The sequence below is a fragment of the Malania oleifera genome, chromosome 12 (genome assembly GCF_029873635.1).
Source record: "Malania oleifera isolate guangnan ecotype guangnan chromosome 12, ASM2987363v1, whole genome shotgun sequence".
Taxonomy (NCBI): Eukaryota; Viridiplantae; Streptophyta; class Magnoliopsida; order Santalales; family Ximeniaceae; genus Malania; species Malania oleifera.
The window spans coordinates 3,123,322-3,147,223 of NC_080428.1; the positions used below are offsets into that span (position 1 = coordinate 3,123,322).

The 23,902-nt window shown below is 37.5% G+C and overlaps 1 protein-coding gene across 2 annotated transcripts in view; it reads left to right on the forward strand.

Moving 5' to 3' along the window:
- Positions 1-23,902, forward strand: part of LOC131145091 (succinate-semialdehyde dehydrogenase, mitochondrial) — a 104,000-nt gene that overhangs the window by 15,829 nt on the left and 64,269 nt on the right. For both annotated transcript variants that reach the window (XM_058094167.1, XM_058094168.1), the window contains 4 exons: positions 18,526-18,613; positions 18,726-18,836; positions 21,257-21,319; positions 21,452-21,562. In XM_058094167.1, the coding sequence (XP_057950150.1) occupies positions 18,526-18,613; positions 18,726-18,836; positions 21,257-21,319; positions 21,452-21,562 (373 nt within the window). The remainder of the gene's footprint in view (positions 1-18,525; positions 18,614-18,725; positions 18,837-21,256; positions 21,320-21,451; positions 21,563-23,902) is intronic.

Sequence of the window (23,902 nt, forward strand, 5' to 3'; positions counted from 1 at the left end):
CCCAAACCTTCGAAATTGCCCCTCCCTTATCTTATCTTCTACAGGTGATATGCCTAACTTGCATTCCTTAATTTATCTTCTAACATTGTACGTCTCTTCCACCTTAGTGTTCTTATTTTGGAAACTTTTAATTTTTGGATATGTTGTTTCTTAGTTGCCCAACATGTTGATCCATACAACATAGCTTATCTTATAGCTGCCTTACAATATTTTCCTTTTAATTTTAAGGATATTCTACAATCACAGAAGAGGTCCATAGCACTTCCTTATTTTACCTAACCTGCTTCAACTCTACGTATAACATGTTCTCCCTTTTCTCCTTCAGCTTGCATAATAGTTCCAAGGCATCAAAATCCAGTAGTGCTATTAATTTCTTGACCATCAAGTTTAATTTTTTCTCTATTCCTCCTTCCATGACTAAAATTACATTTTATGTGTTCCATTTTATTTCTGCTTATCCTAAAACATCTAATTATAAAGCTTCTGTCCATGTTTCTAATTTTGACTCTACTCTAATCCTAGTAAGAAAGACAATAGCATTTGCAAACAACACACACCATGAAACCTCATTTTGGATACTCCTAGTAAGTTCATCCATCTTTGGTGCGAAAAGATAATGACTCAAAGCAGATCCTTGATGTACACCTATTTTGATTGGAAATGCCCTATGCTCTCCAACTGCAGTAGTAATGCTAGTTATTACTTTATTGTGTATATCCTTAATGAAATTAGTATCCCTACTACGTATTCCCTTTTATTTGTGTTTATAAAACATACCACAAAATTTCGCTTGATATCCTATCATAGGATTTCATTAAGACAATAAAAGCTATATGCAAATCCCTCTTAATTTCCCTAAAATTTTCCATTAATTTTCTTCAATGATATGTAGCTTTTCGATTTCCTATGCATAAAACCAAATTGATGTTCCTAGATCCTTGTTTCTAACCTTAGGCTTTGTTCAATTACATAGTTTCATTGTATGGCTCATTAGTTTAATTTCATGATAGTGTTTTTTTGTTTCATTTGTTTGGCATATTCTTAGTTTTTATGATTGTGTTTGTTGAGATTTTGATTCAATGAATGAAGATAAGTCTCTCCCACTATTTTTAATACAAATCAAATTTATTCTAATGACATAATACCCTTACTAACTTTCACTAATTAACATACTAACACACTTAATAATAATACTAAAAAACTAAAATAACCTTTTAACACTCCCTTCAAGCTGGATCATAAATATCATATGCTCCTAGCTTATTACAAATAAATTTAACTCAAGCACCCCCTAAAGCTTTGGGAACCAAATCAGCAAGCTGCATATCGAACTTCACATAAGTGGTAGTAATGGGCTTCTGCACAAGTTTCTCCCGAACAAAATGGCAATCAACTTCAATGTGTTTGTTCGCTCATGAAAGACTGAATTGGAGACAATATGAAGAGTAGCTTGATTATCTTATGTCAACTCCATAGATTGAGGATGCGGAAAACCCAATTCTTCCAACATGTTTTCCAACCAAACAAGTTCACAAGTAGTGTGAGCCATGGCTCTATACTCTTCAGCACTTGAGACAATTTGTTTCTTACTCTTCCAAGAAACCAAATTACCACTAACCAAGATATGGTATCTGATAGTGGATCTTTGGTCAGAAGGTGACCCAACCTAATCTGCATCTATATATCCTTGAATATAAGTGTAACCTTGATCTCGATATAAAAGAACTCTCCTAGGGTGCACCTTTGAGATATCTCAAGATGCGAATTACTACGTCCCAGTGATTTGTCCTCAAAGAATCCAGAATTTGACTCACAACAATTGTTGCAAAAGATTTGTTCGGCCGAGTGACTGTGAGATAATTCAACTTTCCAACAAGTCTCCAGTATTGTCTAGGATTAGGCAACAAATCACCCATATCCGACACTAACTTGCTGTAAGGATCCATTGCTGTATCAACTGTTTTGGATCCCAATAGTCTCGTTTCATCCAACAGATCAAGAACATTCTTTCTCTATGACAAAATAATTCCCATATGAGATCTAGATTTTTCTAAACCCAAGAAGTATTTCAATGGTTCCAAATCTTTGGTTTGAAATTTAGTTTGTAGAAAAAGTGTGAGACCCTTAATACCGTTATCATTATGACCTGTTATAACAATATCATCCATATACACAACAAGAAGGACCCTACCCGATGAAGTATGACAATGAAACACATAGTGATCCGCTTGACATGGTTGAAGACCAAACTCAAGTATTACAACACTGAATTGGGCCAAACCATTCTTGGGGAGACTATTTTAAAACATATAGTGCTAGCCTGACTCCCCCTAAGCAACAAACCCCGGTGGTTGTTCCATGTAGACCTCCTCCTCAAGATCACCATGCAAGAAGGCATTCTTCACATCTAACTGATCTAGAGGCCAATGACAATTGATAGCCAAGGAGATGAACAAACGTACTGACGTAAGTTTGGCAACCAAAGAAAAACTATCTGAATAATCTAAACCATACACTTGAGTATACCCCTTAGCAACAAGATGTGCCTTTAGACAAGTCACGAAACCATGAGAGTTGACTTTCACAGTGTATACTTAGCGACAACCAACCACAAACTTGTCAGAAGGAAGAGATACCAAGTCCCTCGTACCATTGTCCTGTAAAGCATTCATCTCTTCAACCATTGCATTCCTTCATCCTCAGTGTGCTACGACTTCCGCAACAGATTTAGGAAGGGCAACATATGATAGAGTAGTACCAAAACAATAATAGGAGGGTGATAAGAAGTCATAGAAAACATAATTGGAAATGAGATGTTGTGTACATGTACCTTTCTGGACAACAATGGGAGGATCAACATCATGGGAAAATGATCATCAAATGAGGAAACCAAAAGTGTGGTAGTAGAAGCTAGAAGGGACTCTCTTCTTTGGAGCCATTGTTGTGAATACTCCTGCAAATTAGGATGATCGAGATGATGAGAAGACCTCGAACTCCATGGAGACACGAGACACAAGTGGTTGATTGGGCAAGGACAATAAACTAGAATCTGGAAGAATAGGCATAGGAAGAGACTCATTGAGATCAAAAGCACTTATGGACTGGGTGTAGGAAGGTGTAGACTAAAAGAAGGTAACGTCTGCAAAAAAAAAAAGAAGTGATGTAGCATAGGATAGGACTATAACAACGATATCCTTTTTAATTATATGAGTAGCCCTGAAAGACACATTTTATAGCATGAGGATCCAACTTTGCCACCCTAGGAGTTAGTTGATGAACAAAGGACATACACCCAAATATACGAGGAGATAGAGAGAATGGAGGTGAATTAGGAAAGAGAACGGAGTTGGGAATTTTACCACTAAGACCTGAGGATGGCATCCTTGATAAGATAGCAAGCAGTAAGTACAACATCACTCAAAAATACTTTAGGTACATGCATTGATAAAGTAAGGTGTGAGTGATTTCAAGGATATGTCTATTTTCCCTCTTTGCAACCCCATTTTGTTGAGGAGTGTGGGTACAGGATGATTGATGAACAATACCAAACTGAGTCATATAGTAGTGAATTGAGTATTGAAATACTCTTTAGAATTATCACTTTGAAGTATTCGAACTAACAAACCAAATTAAGTCTTTTTTTAGAATAAAAGGCACAAAATATATTAAATAAATGAGAATGATCTTTTATTAAATATAGCCAAATCATCCTTGAATAATCATACATTAAGGTTACAAGATACTGGATACCCAATTTGAACACTAATCTACTAGGACCCCAAACTTCAAAAAGGACTAACATGAAAGGGCTTATAGCCTGTTTATTGACTTGGGAAGCAAAAGGGACATGATCATGCTTTTTTAACTAACAAGACTCACAATCAAGACTAGATACATAACTCAAATTTGGAACTAGACGTCTCAACTTTTCCAATGAAGGATGACCAAGGTGACAATGAATTTGGAGAGGTGTGGCAGCAACAGTGCAGGTGGTAGAAGAAGATAGCAGCTCAAAGTGATAAAGTCCACCAACTTCATGCCTTCTGCCAATCGTATTCCTTATCTTCAAATCTTGAATAACCACAAAATTAGGGAAGAATGTTACTGAACAATCCATGGATTTAGTAATCTTGCTAATGGGCATAAGATTGAAATTTTTTTTTGGGAATATACAAAACCGAAGGAGGAGAAATAGAAAAAGTGGGATTTACAGTGCCAACTCCCTTGATGGCAGTGGTGGATCCATCAACAAGAGTAACACAAGGTAAATTTGCAGGATATTGAAGAGTAGAGAAGAAATTAGGTATACCTATGATATGATTAGTGGTAGCAGAGTCTATAAGTCAAGGACTAGGATGAAAAGTATTAGATGACAGGCATGCTGTGGGATTACCTGTTTGGGAAAAAGATGCAATGGAAAGAGAAGCTTATTGTGATGTTTGATACTAGAACTTCGAATACTCTTCCTTTGACATAAATACAGTACGTTGCCCCCCCCCCCGGTGGTCCTAAAGGTGTGGAGTCGGTGGTGGCTGCATTAGCAACACATGAAGGTCTACCGTGGAGATCACAACCTAGCTTAATAGTATGATTACCTCATCCACAATGAGGCACTTGCGAGGTGTGTCTCTACCTCAACCTATATCTACCACCCCGATTGCTCGAACTACCTCGATAACTTTTGTAATTGTTTGGTAGAGAACTAGAATCACCATGTGTACAAAAGCTGTCCTCTCGGACCCAGATGCAAGAGCAGGAGAATGTGTTCTAAAGGAAGCACAAAGGATGCGAGAATAAACATCGACAAATGATGGCAACTCTGCACTGCTAATTATCTGGGATCGAATGTCTCAAACTCAGGTCTCAAGCCCGCTAGAACTTGAAGAACTGCCATTTGCTCCCATTGCTTCTGCATCTCACAAACGTCGGAGGTTATAGGTTGCACAACATTAGCCTCCTCATGGATATGTTTCAACAGTGACAACAACGACAACAAAACCAAGCCTTAAGTCCTACTAGGTGGGGTCAACTATATGAATCCTTTTCCACCAATTTATGCGATCATGGACCATTTCTTTTGACAAATTCAGAGCTATTAAATCCTTACCATCTTATCCTAAGTTATTCTAAGTCTACCCACAACAACAACAATAAAACCAAGCCTTAAGTCCCACTAGGTGAGGTCAGCTATATGAATCATTTTCCACCAATTTATGCGATCATGGAGCATTTTTTTTGACAAATTCAAGGCTATTAAATCCTTACTATCTTATTCTAAGTTATTTTAAGTCTACTCGTACTCCTTCTACTGCCCCTCACTGTAACTAACTCATTTTTTATCATTGATGCACTATGTGGCTTACGTTGCAAGTTCCCAAACCATCTGACTTGTCCCTCCCTTATCTTATCTTCTATAGGAGCTACACTTAACTTAAAGCGAATATGTTCATTTCTTAATTTATCTTTCAGTGTTATACCACTCATCCATCTAAGCATTCTCATCTTGGCAACTTTTACTTTTTGGATATCCTATTTCTTCGTCGCCCAACATTCTGATCCATATAGCATAGCTGGTCTTGTAGTCGTGTGTAGAAGCTATAAGAGATTATACACAACGTAAAAGTCTACTGCATTATTACGAGAGTAAAAAAGCTTGGCATGATCCCAAATCGCACATCCGGGCAATCTAGGGCTTCCTTGGATTCCACAAGAGGGAAACAATCAAGGCATCTTCCTAAACTCACACTTCTTTTCTCTACTCATCAGAAGGACCGGATTGGAGCAAGTGGTCATATTTTCCTAATTCTGCTAAATAAAATCAAATAGACTTAGACCAATGCACATAATTCTTTCCATCCAATGTTTTAGTTGTTTTCTGTGGCGGCAATGAAGGAAACATATTTTTGGGAATCATAGACTCCTTCCCAATTCTCATAAACCAGCAGCCACACCACTGCCAAACAAGAACAATAAAAACTAAATAGGAGAACCGCCAATAGGGAGAACCACTGAAACAACCACGGACGAGGTGAACCACCAATGAACTAATATAACACTACCATAGCCTCACAAATGAACTTATGAACACCGTCACTGCTCTCAGAGACTCACAACTTGCCTTATGAATACCAAACAACAACTAATGGATTACCATGAGTGCATGGTAAAAAAAGGTTGCATCTTTGAGTAGAAAACATGTCCAATGGCTTGATAACATGGTCTAGGGAAGGAACCAGAACATATTGGAGGAAAAAATTAGAAGAAAGTGGCCTAAAACGCTCTCACGTGCTAGCATGTGGGGTTGGAATGCCGTCACTTGGCTGGCGCGTGGGTCGCGTGGGGAGGTTTTTGGCAATTGGAGTTTTGTAAGTCTATAGTTCGAAGTATCTTTTATTTTTTTGGCTATATGGTTGGTTTTGTGAAATAATGAAGGATTTTGGTGGTTTTGATTAGGGCAGCGATGGGAGGGTGTTTTTCGACAGTGGCTGAGTTTGGGTTGGTGATATGGTTTAGGTTGAATCTTGCTTTGGTACGATGTTGACATTTTTTATTAAATGAATGACCTAACACAAAGATAGGTCTCTCCCTCTATTCATAATACATATCAAATGCATTGTAATGGCCATAACACCTTACTAACTCTCATTAATTAACATAACGCTAACACATTCAATAAAGCTATAAGAATGAAATAACCATTAATAGTTTCCAATTCCAATTTGCATTCAGGAGAGAGGGAAATGAGCCTTTCCTTAGTGGGCTAGCTAAAGCAGTTGTAAAGTGGGTCATTGAAGGGAAAGGGTCGAATGGGCCCAACCTAGTTCAAGAACTTGACTCGTTTTTTCTTAGATAGAAGAAGGTGGGATAATTTAAAGAGAGCGCAACTGAAAAAGAATTTTTGGATGGTGAGGGAAGGGAGGGGGCCGGAAGGAGAGTTGGTTGAGTTCGGGATTCCATTAGCTATAGGTAGTACAGAAGGAGATAGATGCAATGAAAAACTTCAAAAGGACATTCAATCTAAGGATAAGAGTGTTATTACCAAAGCTATTACATTGAATTTTGTGGGGAGAGAGGTGAGTTGGTCAAAGGGTCTGTGAAGTAGAAGATATTTCAGAGAAGGACGTTGAAGATTATAAGAAACAAAAGTCTTTACTTCAGATATGTACTTGCGTCCCTTCAGATGATGTTCCATCTAGTAGTAGTGGATTGGGTTGTAGTTATGATTATAATTTTTGTTCTCCATTATCGCTTAATATTGGTGGAGCATATAGGAAGGGGAACAGTAGATATGATGAGGAGGTTTTAGGTTTAGAAGACGATTTAAGCAGCTTTTGCGATTTTTGAAAATTGTTCATTGGTTGATCAGTTGTGAGCTGATTTAGATTTGGAAGGAGAAGATAACTTGGCACAACTTTCCGAGGGATTTTTGGTGAGTGAAGTGGAGCAAATGTTAAGGCGGAGCAAAAATTCCTCACAAGAAGTATAACATTTTGGAGAGGAGAGTATTCAATTGTTCCTTGACATTGCACTAGGGGGAGTAGATACTATCAAGAACAACCCAGACCAGATGAAAGAATTGGTTGATAAGGGGTCTTTGCCCCTTGCTCCTGAGCCTATTTATGAAAAGGTCGACTCTGTTGATATTCCTTCTAATGTTGGGAGGGGGAATGATGAAGAGGCAGCTCCTTGGTCGATCCTAGTTCTTTTGAACTTGGAAAAGGTACTCTTCCCCTTATAATTCACTCCTCCTTTTCTTTTGATGCCTTATGCCATAGGGAGGGATTTGCTGGGGGTAGTGCCTTTGTATTTGGCTTGGGGGCTAGTAAGAGAGACTTTAGGGACCCAATTAAGCTCTTGGATGATCTTGGTTTAGAACAAGTGAGTTTTGCTGGAGTTAAGGTAGGGTTGGGCTCAAGGACTTAATATTCTATTTACTTGGGCTTGAGTCCTAGAAATTATTAGCAGAAAAAGAAGTTGGTTTTGAAAGAGTTAAAGATTCTGGTTTCTTCCATCAATTATAGGGGTGGGAAGGGTGAAGGGGTGGGAGATAAATGTGTTCGATTATGAAGATTATCAGTTAGAATATTAGAGGCTTAGGGGACTTTAGGAGGAGAATCTTGATTAGGGAGATTTTTCTTAGGAATTCTCTTGATATGTCTTGATTCAGGAGACTAATCTTGATATTGTTGATGGGGACGTTGTTATAGGGATTTGGGAAGGGCGTTATAAAAATTGGGCTTTGTACCTCCTCAAGGATTGGTGGGTGGCATTGTGTTGTGAGACACTTGCTCTATTTCTAGAGTGGATAGTCTAGTACATTTCTTTTCTCTCTTAGTCTTGTTCTATTTCTAGAGTGGATAGTCTAGCACATTTCTTTTTTCTCTCTTTGTCTTGTTAGAAGTGACAAGTTGGGGTCATTGTTGGGTTTCCTTTGTCTATGTCCCTTCTAGACTTGCTCATAGGTGTTCTTTCTAAGATGAGCTTTATTTATTATTATTTTTTTAGCTTTTGATCTCGTTAATGGATTGTCGGTGGTGACTTTAAGGTGATGAGGTTTCTTTAGGAGAAGAAGGGGGGAGGTAGGGTTACTAGAACTTTTTAGAAATTTGATTTGCTTATTAGGGAGTGTGGCGTGAGGAATCTCCCTTTGGGTAATACCAATTTTATGTGGTTGGTTGGTGGGTCGGTTTGTAGAAATTTGATTTGTTTATTAGGGAGTGTGGCATGAGGGATCTCCCTTTGGGTAATGCCAATTTTATGTGGTCAGTGGTTGGAGCTAGGGTGGCGGCTAGAAGACTTGATAAGTTCTTGTTTTGCATTGAGTGGGAGGATGAGTTCCCTAATCTTTCCCAAGTTGTTTACCTATACTCACTTTTGATCACTTTCCTATCTTGTTGGAATCAAGAAAGGTTTCTTGGTGTCTCACTCCCTTCGGGTTTGAAAATTGTGGATGGATCATGGCTCTCTCTAGCTTTTGGTGCGATTCTCTTGGAATAAGGAAGTGGAAAGAGGGTGGGAAGGGTTTAGATTCATGAAGAAATTGAAGAGGTTGAAAGAGTGGAATATGGAGGTGTTTGGAGATATAAGGTTTAAAAACTAGTATTTTAGGAAGTTGGATGAGCTAGAGAGAAAGGAAGAAGTTTTTACTCTTGAAGGAGGAGGAGACGAAAAGGAATTTTTGAAGAATGAATTGGAAGAAGTGATTTTTAATGAAATGAGAATTTGGAGGTAGAGTATGAAGTTTAAGTTGATGTGAGATGGTAATTGTAATTCTAGATTTTTTCATAGGATTCGAAATGGGAAAATATAGAAAATTTTGATTAGGGAGTTGGTGGTGGGTCGGGGGGAGATTATCTTGGATCCTAGCTATGTTGCTTTCGAGATCACCGACTTTTACCATACCTTTTTTTTTTTAGGAGGATGTTATTAGACCGATGGCGGAAGGCTTAGAGTGGGACCTTTATCTGGTGATAAGTTAGCTTGGTTAGAGAGTTCTTTTGAGGAAGAGGAAGTGAGGACTACTGTCTTTGGGATGGAGAGGGATAGAGCTCTAGGGCCGGATGGTTGGGAGATGGTTAATGATGACATGGGGAGTTTTTGATGAATTTTATTAGAATAGGTTTTTAAGTGAGAGTATTAATTCCACCTTTATAACTTTGGTGCTGAAGAAAAGTATGTCTATCAGGATATCTTACTGTAGATCTATTAGTCTAGTATCTAATGTTCATAGAATAATCACTAAAGTACTAGCTAATAGGTTGTGTGTTGTGCTTGGTAAGAGTATTACTAAGGCTCAAAGCACGTTCCCCCCCGCGCGCGCAGGGGGGGGGGGGAGGAGGTGAATAGATTGTGGATGCCATTTTGATTGCGAATGTAGTCGTTGAGGATAGTTGAAGAAGAAACAAGGAGTTCATTTTTAAGATGGATTTTGAAAAAGCCTATGATAGAGTGAGTTGGAACTTATTGGATAAGATTTTTATGAGGAAGTGGTTTGGAGAGAGATGGCGTAGATGGACGAGACTTGAGAGGCTGCATATCTAATGTGAGTTATTCGGTTTTAGTGAATGGTGAGTCTAAATCACGGTTTGGGTCTATGAGGGGGATTAGACAAGGTGATTCTCTCTCCCTTTTTTTTTTCGTTTTAGTGGCTGATGTTTTGAGTAGGCGGTTGATAGGGCTCTGGATAGAAGTTTGGTTAAAGGGCTGAGAGTGTGGACGAAGTTATGGTTTCACGCCTTCAGTTTGCCGACGATACTATCTTCTACTTAGAGGATCATTGGCCTTCTTTCTTGAATTTTTGGGGGCTTCTTCCATATTTTAGAAAGGGTAACTCTAGATTTTCTAGTTTTTGCGATCCTGTTGTTGAGAGGGTGTCTAAGTGTTTAGATGGGTAGAAGGGTGCTCTTGTTTCTCTTGGAGGCAGAATGACTCTCATTCAGGCTTGTATTTCTATATTCCGTTGTATTTTCTTTAAAATTCTTGCAAGGCATTGTTAGCAAGATTGAGAGAATTATGAGAGATTTCTTGTGGTTGGGGGTATGGGGCTTCAGGGATCATTAGGTGAGGTGGGAGTTGGTTTGTGGGTCTACATTGGAGGGTGGTTTGGGTCTTGGAAATCGGTGTCTAAAAACATGGCTCTCCTAGCCAAATGGCTTTGGCAGTTCCTGCTAGAGGATTCTTCCTTGTGTCATAGAGTTGTTAAAAGCGAGGGATGGGTAAGACTTTCATTGGCTGCTGCAACATGGTTGGGGATTTCCGTCTCTTGATGGAAGGTCAAGCAAGGGTGTTTGAAGATCTCAGGAAGGTTTCGCTGAATACTGGATGGTGATACATGCGATGAAGGCAGGTAAGTTCTTGGAATTAGGACATGATTGGAGTGGCATGAGATACTCTATATTTGTTCTTGAAGGGTCCAAAGACAATGGGTGGCTTCAATTTAGGGAAGAATTTGGTGCTCTGGTAAGCTCTCTCCATCCTCTCACTAATGGTGTAGGGAGCAATAAGATCTTTGAAAACCGTTGATGGAGCCTGGTAGTTTCAGGTAATAGAGTTGATGCTGGTGCCCGTGCAACTTCTAAGGGTAAGTCTTAGTTGGGGCGTGTTTTTTGTATGGGGAAGATGCAAGAGGGGCTGAGTATTCCGGTAAGGATTTCGACTGAGGGGCTGAGTCCAGAGGTGTCTAGGGTTCCTGCTTGGACGAAGGAGTGGTGAAGATTGGATGGGTTGGGCTGGGGTCTTTGACTATAATGTGAGACTTTGGCTGGCTGTTTAACAGCAATATAGGCCTTTTAAAACTGACGATGGGCCTTTTGTTTAAGGAGGCCTAAAATCAGAATGATGATCCTCTTTTGGGCTTGTTTAATGAGAAAAAAGGTAATCCAGTTAAGCCTCAATTGGGCCAACTGAATAAGCAGGCCCAAAAGCTTATTCATAATGGCATTAATAGTCCCGTTGAAACTTGAAAGGCTCCCAATCTGAAGGAAGCCTGTAGTCCTCCTCCTAAATCCTGTGAGGCAGCAGGATTTCAGCTTCCTCTGGGTGCAGAAGCAAGCTGTGACTGCATCAGCGATTCAGCTGACATCACTCACCCATGGTGATCAAGAGGAGAGGAATAGTTGTTCTGATAACAGAAAAGAGAAGGAGGTTGAAATAGAAAGGTTGGTTTCTAAAGATTCAATTAATATTATTGTGGGTAATTTTTTTCCTGTTCAAAAGAAGTATGCCAGTGGGCAGGCTTCTGGGAATGAAATTGGGGGAGATTTATCTAAGAATATCAATTATTGTGAGAATGAAAGTCAGGATTTTATTGTGGGTCTGGATAGAATTTCAGATGGTAAGGGAGCTAATTCTGATAATAAGATTGATCAAAAGGTTTATCCTTTGTGTAATGAAGTTTCAAAAGGGTTTGAAATGAGGAAACATCTTGAAGGGATTCAAGATTCATCTAGTGAAAAAACAAAAAGTATTCTTAAGAGAGATTCAAAAGGTGGATTAATTATAGTGGAGGGGAGCCAAATGGTGAGAGGGCTAGTACCTACAAGGATAGTAAGAGAAAAGGGGGGGGGTATTTTGGATGACGATAGTGCAGACAGTTGTGACTTTGATTGTTACAGGGGCTTACTTTTGGATCAAATTCGGGATCAGCATGGTTGTTATTCCGATTCTTTTGCTGATCACCTCAGGGATTTATTTTTACGTGCCGTTTCCTCCCTTAGAAGGCTTAGATGGAAATGGAATTAATATTTTTGAAGATGATGTTCCTAAAGAAAAACAGAAGGTAAAATGGATGGAATTCTGCCTACTCCAGTTGAAGAAATTTCTGGGAACAACTTTGAAACTCAGAGTTTGGTTGATGAATTGGACCTCATGTTGTCTGTTCAAGGAGGAAATGAAGTTAGGCTTGACGGTGGCAAATCTAAGGTGAAGAAGGGTCAGAGAGAATTAGCTACTTTGAAATGTGCAGTGAGCTATGCTGGGAAAGGATTAAAGAGGGATTTTCTTGGGTGATTGTAGCAGTTTTTATTTTTGTTTTGTTTTTTATTTCTATTTATTTCTATTTTTTTTTACTTTTGTTTTTTTCCTTTTCTTTTTGAGGATTTAGTATCCTCACTATGATAGGACATTCTCTTTCCTATTATATCTTCTTTTATTATCAAAGAAAAAAATTCTAGTTTGGACTTGATGAGAATGGGTGAGATACTAATTTGGGTTCTAGGTGTTCTTCAGAAAGGGAAAGCTGTTTCTCAGATTTATCCTCTCTTTGTTCCCCATACTGAATACTTGTTGGGTAGGGGCTGTAATATCCGTTTTTGGAAAGATCTTTGGTTGGGGAATGTTGTTTTGTCGACCTCTTTTCCGTGCCTATTTTGTTTAAGCTCAAGGTAGAATGGCTCCATTTCTTCATTTATTGTAGATCTAGGTGGTCATTTATCTTCTTGAGATTATCACTTTCAGATGTCCTTTTATGATAGGGAGACAGAAGAGTTATCCTCTTTGTTAGTCTTGTTGAATAACTGTTGGGTCTCTTTGGAAGCTGATAGTTGGTCCTGGTCCTTCCACAGGGGTTTATTTCTTTCAAATCTTATTGTGATTTTTTGACTAATACTGACTCTTCCTTCTCTCTCTACAAAACTATTTGGATGGCCAAAGTACCCCTCTGAAATCAAAGCTTTTCTTTGGTTGGTTGTGGTTACTAGAATCAATACCAGTAACTTGTTGCAGATTAGGAGGCCTTTGAAGGCTCTCTCTCCAGATGATTGTGCGCTTTGCTTTAACTGTTGAGAATCTGTTCCGCATCTTTTCTTGCATTGTGATTTTGCTGGAGGGTATGGAACTAGTTTTTTGGTTATTTCAGAGAATGTTGGGTTTGTCCAGAGGCAGTGGAGGAGTTTTTAGCAGTTTGTTTGTTCAGTTTTAGTTGAAAAAAGGAAAGAGTAGAGTTATGGAAATGTGCCTTTGTTGTAGTATTTTAGGAATTGAGGAATGGATGTAATGCATGTATTTCTCAGGGAAGAAGATGTCATTTGTGCTGGTTTGGGAGAAGATTCATTATTTGGCTTCCCTTTAGTGTAAGGATCATGGAAACTTCAAGGGAGTGTGCTTTTTGGATATTTGTTGACTTGTTAGGGTTTGCTGGTTTTCTGTTTTGTTCTCTTTGTTTTTTGGTTTTCCTCGTTTTTTTTTTTCTGCGTTACCCCTGATTTTGCTAAGGAGATGTCATATTCTCCTGTTTGTATATTCACTCATCTATCAATGAATTTATTCTTTTGCCATATATAAAAAGGCATCTCAAGCTCACAAATAAAGGGACTTCCTGGATTGTTCCCCTGAGTAAGAATGTCTTCAATTGGCAAATTGACTATCTTTTGGAATTTTATGGTATCCTATATAAATTGAACACTACCAATGAGCCTAACTGAACCCTGTATGAAATTGTTAATGTGATCCTATTATAAATATCTCACTTTTCAGTCAGAAACCAGCAGCAATTTCCCCGGGAAGACAATCTGGAGAATTGGAGCCCCAACGAAGGTTGCTTTCAGGCAACACTTGGAAGAATTCTTACCATTGACAACCTAAAAAGAAAAGGGCCCTGCCTCTGGTTAATGGTGCTACTTATGTCTTAGTCTGCTGAATTAGTTGAGCACATCCTCTTGCATTGCTCCTGGACTAGAATTTTTTTAGAACCTGGATATTTCTTTAATCAGGCAAGCAGTGGGGTACTGCCAGAATAGTGGAGGGTGAGCTTTGGGCTTGTAAAGGTATCCATGCTAGCAAGTTTTTGGTTAGTGTGGAGGGAAAGAAACAGGAGAGCTTTGGAATTATCAGCTATGCCCTTCATGTTGTCGAAGATTGATGGATTGCTATTGTTCCTAATTGGCAAGAGATTGTTTTTGAATGATGCTCGTGTAATCTTTTTACTTTTTAACACCCTGCGGGTGATTTCCTTTTGATTGTTTGTGCATGGGTGGTATCACCTTGATGCCCTTTTATGATTTTTTTGTTGTTGATAAAAGCGTTGGAAAGCATGCTTTTTTTGGAAAATGTGGGGTTTGAGAGTTAATTTGCAAATTTGGAAGGTTCGATGAACTTAAAATCCCATTGAGCATCCCAATCTTTGTTACAAAAATTTGATAATTTCCAGTTGATCGTAATTTTTTTTTAATGATATCTATACACAGACACACGCACACATTTCAATTCATTGCAAAAAAAAAAAAAAGAAAAGAAAAAACAAAGAAAGTTGTATTCAATATACAATAAGGTATAGACTCAACTCAAGCTCCAATTTCATTGCAAATCATGTTCCAATGAAAATACGCTGAGAAATCAAACCCAAGCATAATATTCATCCCAAAGCATAGCATGTGAATGATCAAATTCATTAAATCAACACAAGTAAAAAAATAATAAAAACCTAATTTACATGCTATATAAGAAGTTTATTGAAGCAAAATGATAAACGAAATTGTACTTGACTTTGCCAAAATCCTAATTTTTGATTATAGTTTGATTGCTAAGCCTATATAGAAGATTTAAATTGAGTGAAACATGAAACTTCTATCCCTTGCATCGAAACAAATATGCAAAACCCAGCCAATAATTGGCAAGAGCTTGTAGTTGACATTTGGGATAAAATCCCCCAAATGGCCTTCTAAAGGAATCCAAGCCAAAGTCGTTCTAAGGCCTCTGTAAAGAGGGAGCCAAATCACCCAAAGAAATCATGCACATCAATTACAAATTCATGCTTTCATCTTTCTTTACATGTTGAAGGTGTTATAAACTTACAATTGTCAGTCTCACACTTGTAATGTTGAAATAGAATTTGTAAAGCTTGACATACATTGTTGGGCCACAACCTAACATCTTTAGCTTTTAGACCTAACATCTTTAGCTTTTAGACAAGATGGTAAGCTAGCATGGTACTAGGGCTATGGTTGCTAGGAGTTCCTGGGTTCTAGTCTCATTTATTGTTTGATGGTAAAAAAATATTTTATTTCCTGTAATGGGTATTATTTATTGGTTGACTATCTCATGGTGGTAATGATCCTATAATGACTAACAAAGGAGAAACATAAAAAAAACACCACAGCATTGGTACCATTTGACATTGTCTACTCGTGACCGAGGACAACTCGAAAGAAAGGGTCTTCCAATCCTTTACACTGTCCAGAATCTGTAAACCCTCCTGGAAATGTCCTCATTGAGCCTTTACCTCATGTTCAGTCCATTTCGTCTTCGAGAAGATGAAAGCTCCTGAAAAAAATGGCATGTGGGAGTTAGTTGATCTACCAAGAGGAAAGATAACTATAGGGTGCAAATGGGTGTTTACAGTCAAGTATAAATCTGATGGTTCTCTAGAACGATATAAAGCTCTATTGGTCGCCAAGGGATTCACTCAGACCTGTGGCATTGGTTAATTGGAGACATTAGCCCCAGTGGCAAAGCTAAAACTTTGTAAGAGTTCTTTTGTCACTTGCAGGTAATTGTGATTGGCCTCTGAAACAGTTGGATGTAAAAAATGCATTTCTTAATGGAGACCTGGAGGAAGAAGTGTACATGGATGCACCTCTAGGATTTGGTGAAATGTTTGGCACAAAGGTGTGTAAACTGAAGAAGTCCTTATATGGGTTAAAACAGTCACCAAGAGCCTGGTTTCAGAAATTCACTCAGTTTTGTTAAAAGTTAGGGGTATACTCAAGGGCAAGGTGATCATACGATGTTTATAAGTCATTCACAGGATGGGAAGATAGCGATACTGATTGTGTATGTAGACAATATAATTCTCACTGGAGATGACGTACTTGAGATGAACCGATTGAAGACTTCCTTCTCATCAACATTTGATGTCATGGACTTAGGATCTCTGAGGTATTTCCTTGGAAAGGAGGTTGCTCGATCGAAGAAAGGGATTGTTGTCTCCCAACGGAAGTATGTCCTTGACCTCCTCGAGGAGAGTGGGATGAGCGGTTGTAGGCCAGCAGATACTCCAATAGATCCCAATCAGAAACTTGGAGATGATAAGGATTAATGAAGGTGATCTAGTGCATACAACTCGGTATCAAAAGTTGGTGGGAAAGTTAATTTACTTATCACATACGCGACCTGATATTGCTTTTGCTGTGAGTTTGGTAAGCTAGTTTATGCATTCACCCTACGAGAAACATCTTGAAGTAGTATATCGGATTCTCAGATACTTGAAAAGTACACCAGACAAGGGTTTACTCTTCCAGAAGACCACACTGCAGAACATAGACGCATACACTGATGCAGATTGGACAGGCTCAGTTATTGACAGGAGATCCACGTCAAAATACTGTACTTATGTCTAGGGAAATATGGTCACATGATGAAGCAAGAAACAATATGTGGTTGCAAGGAGCAGTGCCGAGGCAGAATATAGGGCTATGGCTTACGGAGTTTATGAGATGGTATGGCTGAATATAATTTTTGATGCAGATGCTGGTGAACATGCCAATGAAGTTGTATTGTGACAACAAAGCTGCCATAAGTATTGCTTAAAATCCAGTACAACATTACTGCACGAAGCATGTAGAGATTGACAGGCACTTCATAAAAGAGAAGATTGATAGTGGAGCTATTTGCATGCCTTTGGTTCCTACTACTCAGCAAATAGCTGATATCTTCACCAAAGGACTTTTCAGACCTAGTTTTGAGCTCTTTGTAATCAAGTTGGGCATGATAGATATCTACGCTCCAAGGGGGGGGGGGGGGGTGTCGGATTTCTAGCGAATAAATTAGGAAATTCTATTTTTTAAAATCTGAAATTACTATTTCAGTTTCTAGTAGTTCCAGTTTCCTGTTTTCTAGCCTAGAGATCTGGTGATTTGATTTGCTGATTTTGTGGCTTTCCTAATTTGGTTGCCTTCCTCTACTATTTATCTTGTAATCGTGTCTCTTGAAAGTCAATAAGAATGGTTATTCTTCTTCTAAAAAATCCTTCAATTTCAAATCTTAAATGCTACCACTAATATCCACTAGCAATAATTTTTATTTTCAATTGAAAAAAGAAGGCAAATTTCAATGAGTTTTAAATCTCAAATTTCAATGTGAAGGAATTTTTGTTCCATAATCAAAATTTTAATAGATTTTGTTTAAAATTTGAGACTTCAATAGATTTATAATGATTTGTGGACAATTTAACTAAGATTTTAGTAGATGGAGATTGATTGCCATTTCAATATCAAGGGGGGCGGAGAGCGGAACTTTCGACTATTTGATGGAAAATTTAAGAGCAATGTCTAGTGTTTCCATACAACAACAATAGCAATAAATCAAGCCTAAAGCCCCACTAAGTGGGTCTGCTACATGAATCTTTTCTGTTAAGTTAGACTAGACGATCGGCGGCATTTTCTGTTAAATCCTTCCTCACCATCTCATTCCAAGTTATTTTAGGTCTACCCATGCCTCTTTTATTTCAGGTGTCCAAACCACTAAGTTGCTCCTCCCTTATCTTTTCTTCTACTAGTGCTATGCCTAACTTATCGTGAATTTGCTTGTTCCTTCATTTATCCTTTAACATTATACCTCTCATCCACCTTAGCATTTGCATTTCGACAACTTTTACTTTTTTGAATGTGTTGTTTCTTAGTTGCCCAACATATTGATCCATGCATATTGATCCATATAGCACGACTAAGCTTGTAGCCATCCTATATGACTTTCCTTTTAATTTTAATAGTATTCTCAACCTGTGTAAACGCAGATAAATTACCTCTGAAAAAAATTTAAAATTGACGTTATGCTTAAGAAAAGAAGCCCCCTAAATTGTAATGCAGATTGAGGATTATATAACATTGATATATTCTATTCAAACTATACTTGCTCAATGCCAATGAGCACAGGAAGGTCCATTCAAGAGTAAAAAGTTGAGTATATTTGACTTCTGAATTTTTTAACTGTCGAATTATCCATTGTTTATTTATGTATTATTTTGGAGCTTCATATTTCAAATCCTCTTCCAAAGATGATACCTTCATACATCTTCTTAACATGCATTTCAAGGTATGATTTACTAATTGCTCACAAAGAAGAGCTTGGACAACTCATAACTTTAGAGCAAGGAAAACCCCTAAAAGAAGCATTGGGTGAGGTATCACATCGACACTTTTGCTGTAATAAATTACAGCAGTAGGTTTTGAAACTGTGCCTTTGTTATTGTTTATCAGTCATCAGTGACATGACGCTGAAGTGTCAATATACAGGTTAGCTATGCAGCTGGTTTTATTGAGTTCTTTGCAGAGGAGGCAAAACGTGTATATGGTGATATAATTCCATCAACTCTAGTGGATCGTCGGTTGTTTGTTTTAAAGCAGGTGAACATATATCTTTTTCTTATATTTTAAATCTATGTAATTTCTATATGCTTGTACATTTTCTTCCTTTAGTTAGATTTTGACTGCTTGACTCCATGTAACAAAACTTGAAATTCTTAAATTACAAACTGGGTGAATAATGTTATGATTGGGATAGTGATTTTTTAACTAATTGGGTTGCATTAAATGATAATACAAGTAGAGACCTTTGTGCTGCACGGGCTTTTAAAAATATTTCATATGTGATAAATCTTGGATCATCTTCACCTTGGAAGGGTCAGGATCCATACCCTTCTGGTGCAACACAAATCCCAAGAACTACCCATATGATACCATGCAAGCACACTTGTGAGGTTTCATCCATAGCTTAAAACATTGGCATCTATCAAATACCTTCCTCAGTTGCATTGGGTGATTTTCCTCCTTGGATTCAACTACGACATCATCCTCAAAAGTCTTTCATAATATGATTCATTTGTTGTGAAAAAGAGCTGTCATAGCCTGCTGGTGGCATATGAGGTTTCTACTGAATTCCTAACCCCAAAAGACATGACTGTGCTGTAGAAATTTCGATTTGGTGTTCTAGATGTAGTCTTCTCTGCATCCTGTGGAGCCACTATAATTTGATTGTATCCAATAAAATCGTCCATGAAGGAGGACATCTTACCTCCTGCAGCTCTCAAGGTATGAATACTATGGATTGGAATCATCCTTGGGACATGGCTTGTTGATGTCTCTAAAGTCCACATACCCCCAAACAAGAAGGAACTATGTTTGGTCCGTGTTAAATTGGCTTGATGTTGACTTTTGTGGACCTTCTTAGTCAAAGCCTTAATCTGAATTTCTTCCTCAAGACAAAAAATTGTTGGGATTGCTTGATGGTCTATTCACTGTAATGACTTCGAAGCTTTGTTTTGTTTTGTTTTTATTTTTTATATTTTTTGATTTTTGATTATAGAACAGTGAGGTGAACGTGCAATGAAGTGGACAAGGAATTCTCAAACAGACTCCCATGCACAATCAACTCATAAAGCCTTCCAGTTGCATTTAACATCTTGCAAATGGAATTATGGAACACACCTCCACAACAGTGATTTCCAATCCCTGCATTTCTAGTTTTTTATTCAAGCCCGGGCGCCAATATCTCTTCATAACTCGGGCAAAGATGTTTTGATACTTGCATGCTGCTCCTTTGGAAGTTTCTTTAGAACTAATGCAAGATGATAGAGTACCTTAATGGTTCTGCGAGAGTGTTTCTGTGTGCGTAGAACATATTATTGTATCCTTTCTTTGAGCTAGTTATTAGCAAGGTCTTAAATTTTAATTTCGACTCAAATTTTGAAGGTCCAAAAGTATGAAAATTTCGACGGAAATTTCGATTTCGATGTCAATTTGGATTTCGATTTGAAAAAATAATGGAAATTCGTAGTGAAGCATGGAATTCTTTGTGAAACTTTAGAAATGGTTAACAAACATAATAATATAAGTTTTAGGACTAATATATTATAAATTAAATACATCTATGTTTTGTATGAGGTGGAAAAGTTGTAAAATAGTATGTGCATTAAACATATTTGTAAGATAATATACATTAAACATATTCAGTTAATACAAATGAAATTCATAAATCATTTTAATATTATTTATTATACAAATAATGATAATTTAGACATGAATGGTTAAATAAAATGTTACCGTAAGTTTATTTTTTCATATAATTTCAAAAGAACTTGTAATAATCTTTTGTTTCGATAAAATAAATAAAAAAATTAAGAAAGAAACTTCAATTCACTCCTAAATTTCTCATTTGAATTTTGACGAAATTTCAGTGTATAGTTAAAAATTTTGACAAGTTTCGCTAAAATTTCAAGATTTCAATAAATTTCGGATGATTTGTTGAGATTTCGACGGAAATTATGCAATACGGAAATCGATTGCCATTTCGATTTCGAGGGTGATGGAAATTGGAAATTTCGACAATTTCGTGGAAATTTAAGACCATGGTTATTAGCAGGTTGGGTAGCTTTTGCTATCTTTTTTTCCATTTGGATTTTTTATGCTCCTAATGTTTTGGGGCATCCCAACAATTATATACCTGCTAATCCGATGCCCATCCCGCCTCATATTGTTCTGGAATGGTATTTCCTACTGATCCATGCCATTCTTCATAGTATACCTGACATCGGGAGGTATAGCAACAATAGCACCAGTTTTTATATGTCTGTTGGCCTTACCATTTTTTAAAAGTATGTATATATGTAGTTCTAGCTTTTTTCTACCTTGGTTCTATGCACATGATCCTCTATTGTTTGAGTTTTTAATGAACATTTTTCAGTACAGCTTAATAAGCCTTCCCTTTGCCAATGATTCTAATAAAATATCAATTTCTTGTAATGAAGATAATGATTTTTCTTTTGCAGCCTGTCGGTGTTGTTGGTGCTATCACCCCTTGGAACTTTCCCTTGGCTATGATTACTCGGAAGGTGTGTTAAATCTGGGCGTATTACAGTTCAGATGCAATCTAGTGTTTTTGTGCAGTGTTTTGAGAGCTGATAACATTTTAATGCATGGCTTTCATGTTCAAAATGATTGTTTCCAGCTTGCACTTGTATCAGGTTGGTCCTGCTCTTGCTTGTGGCTGTACTGTGGTTATAAAACCCTCAGAACTTACACCCTTGACAGCTTTAGCGGCAGCTGAGCTCTCTATTGAAGCTGGAATACCTGCGGTAATTCACTTTGAAATGTTCTCTTTATTTTAGGTTTATTGAAATTTAAAACATTCTGATCTTTGAGACTTGGACTCTTCACATTGAAATCCCTTTTGGAGACTTAGGCAATGAAACATGGATACTTCTACCTGGTGCTGCTACTTGTGTCAACTCAACCTGAACCCTACCCACTTGGTTTTTTTTTTTTAACACCCAGTATTGTAGGGGCATGGGCTTGAGTTGGAAAAATCCAACTTCATTTAATGTGTGCTGGGTGTGAACTGACCTTCCAAGCAAGCTGATTGAGAGTTGGGAGGGGGAGATATGCTTAAATTTTATATTCTGTATATTTTTTGTATGTGTGGAATAATTTGTCCAAATCAATTAAATGTAAAATAAGATTGCCCCGTCCAAATCTAATATGAACATGATCTATCCTAAACATAACTTGATCCGAACAAAATGAGCTCAAACTGGAGACCTAATGGTTAAAGAAAATGACCGAACTCAAATCTAATATGAAGTTGATATAACCAAAGCATAACCTGATCTTAACAAAATGAGCTCAAATCTGGGACTTGCATTTGAATTTTGAAGTTGGTTTGGGTTGAGCCTTGGTTATATTTGCATACCTCCAATCCTACCTGAACCAACTAAGTTTGTCTTTTTGAAAAAAACAAGGGAAATTTCTAAAAAAATGGTAAACGTGAAACTTCGACACTTAATGCTGTTGGCACCCATACAATGACATAGAATGTAGCAATATGCTGGGGATTTGACATTTGACTGAAACATTTGTGTTCAAAATCACAGTGATAATAAATTTGAAAATGTAATTCTTTGAATTTCCTGAAAGCTTGTTGTAGTTGATCGAAGGTGAGCAGCAATTGTAAAATGGATAGGAGAGGAGGGAAGGGTGGGGGGGGGGGGGGGGGGGAAGTTCAAGAGAAAGCAACCTTCTAAACTAGCTTTGATAAAATCAAATAAAATAATATGATTAAGTGTGACCCATTCCAAATTAAACTTAATTTTCTTATGCATAGTTGAACAGTTGGATCCTTGAAGAGCATAGCAGTGTTTCATTTTTGTTTTGCAGCAACCCACAGACCAAACCTTGTGTTTTCACCCATCTTAAAACCTATCAATTTGAACCCACTGAAAACACCGTTGTCATAGAACCTCCACCATGGTTAACCAACCTTGAAACTATCACCACCCTCTTTGTGAACTGGCATTGCTCCGCTGTTACATGGCTACATCCCAATCACCTTCATCGTTCCTCGGCTGAATCTCTATAATCACCACCTCGAATTCAAATCTTGTAGATTTAGAGATTGAGTTGGGAGTATTTAGGAGTTGAAACTTGCATGGAAGTAGTAATAATTTGAACTTTACTTTTGAGCTGCCAAATCAGACCTTTTCGATGATTCCAATGAATATGTTGACCTGGAATGAGAAAAGGAAGAAGAATAAGATGGAGGAGTTGTGATCGTGACTAATAACGTTCTGTGGGGAAGAAAATCCAACTGCTTGATTAATAACCTGTTAGGAACTAAAGCCAAAAATAAATCCAAGAATGAAAACCATTTAATTATTGATTCATCTATGTCTTTTGGTTTGGAAGCCTGGAACAACTTTTTGCAAGACGTAGAATTGTGCAGGCTGGTGACTATTTTTCATCCACATAGTGGTTGCTTGGATGAAGAGTTTTGATTAAACATGGCATTTTTTTTTCCTATAGGAAAAGAAGAAATTTTATTAAAGAGAGGAGGAAGTACAACAATATATATCACTTTATTATGTTCTTTTCAATTTAATTTTTCAAATATAATGAGGCTAAAACGTGGCAGTAAGGTGGAGTTGTTTGTGATTGACATAAAGAGAGTAGGGGAAAAGCAAATTATATAGTTATCTGTCAGGGAGTTAAGCAGACTTTAAAAGAGGGTCATATTTAACAGTGAAGTAATGGAGGATTATAAGTGATAACAATTGAAATACTCGAGGGAGTGATGCAGGTAGCATATGAAGGATTTTATTTTTATTTTTCATTTTTATTGATGTTATTATTATTAGGGTAACATCTTCAAGATTCTAGGCTATTTTTTATTTAAGAAACTGCTATTTTGATTTAACTAGGTTTTAACGTAGTTTCCTTTCCCTTCAAGCATTGTAAGCCTATAAAAGGCCCTTATGTTGAAATTGTGAATTAAGTTGTTGGACTTTTAGTCCTACATCAAGGGGTATCATAGCAGACTCTGATCCAATGTGGTTGTCAGTGTTTGACAGGATTGGCTATGAGTTTTAACTCAAAACTTGTAGGGTTCATGATTTTTGACTTAAATTGCCTAGCATATGCCA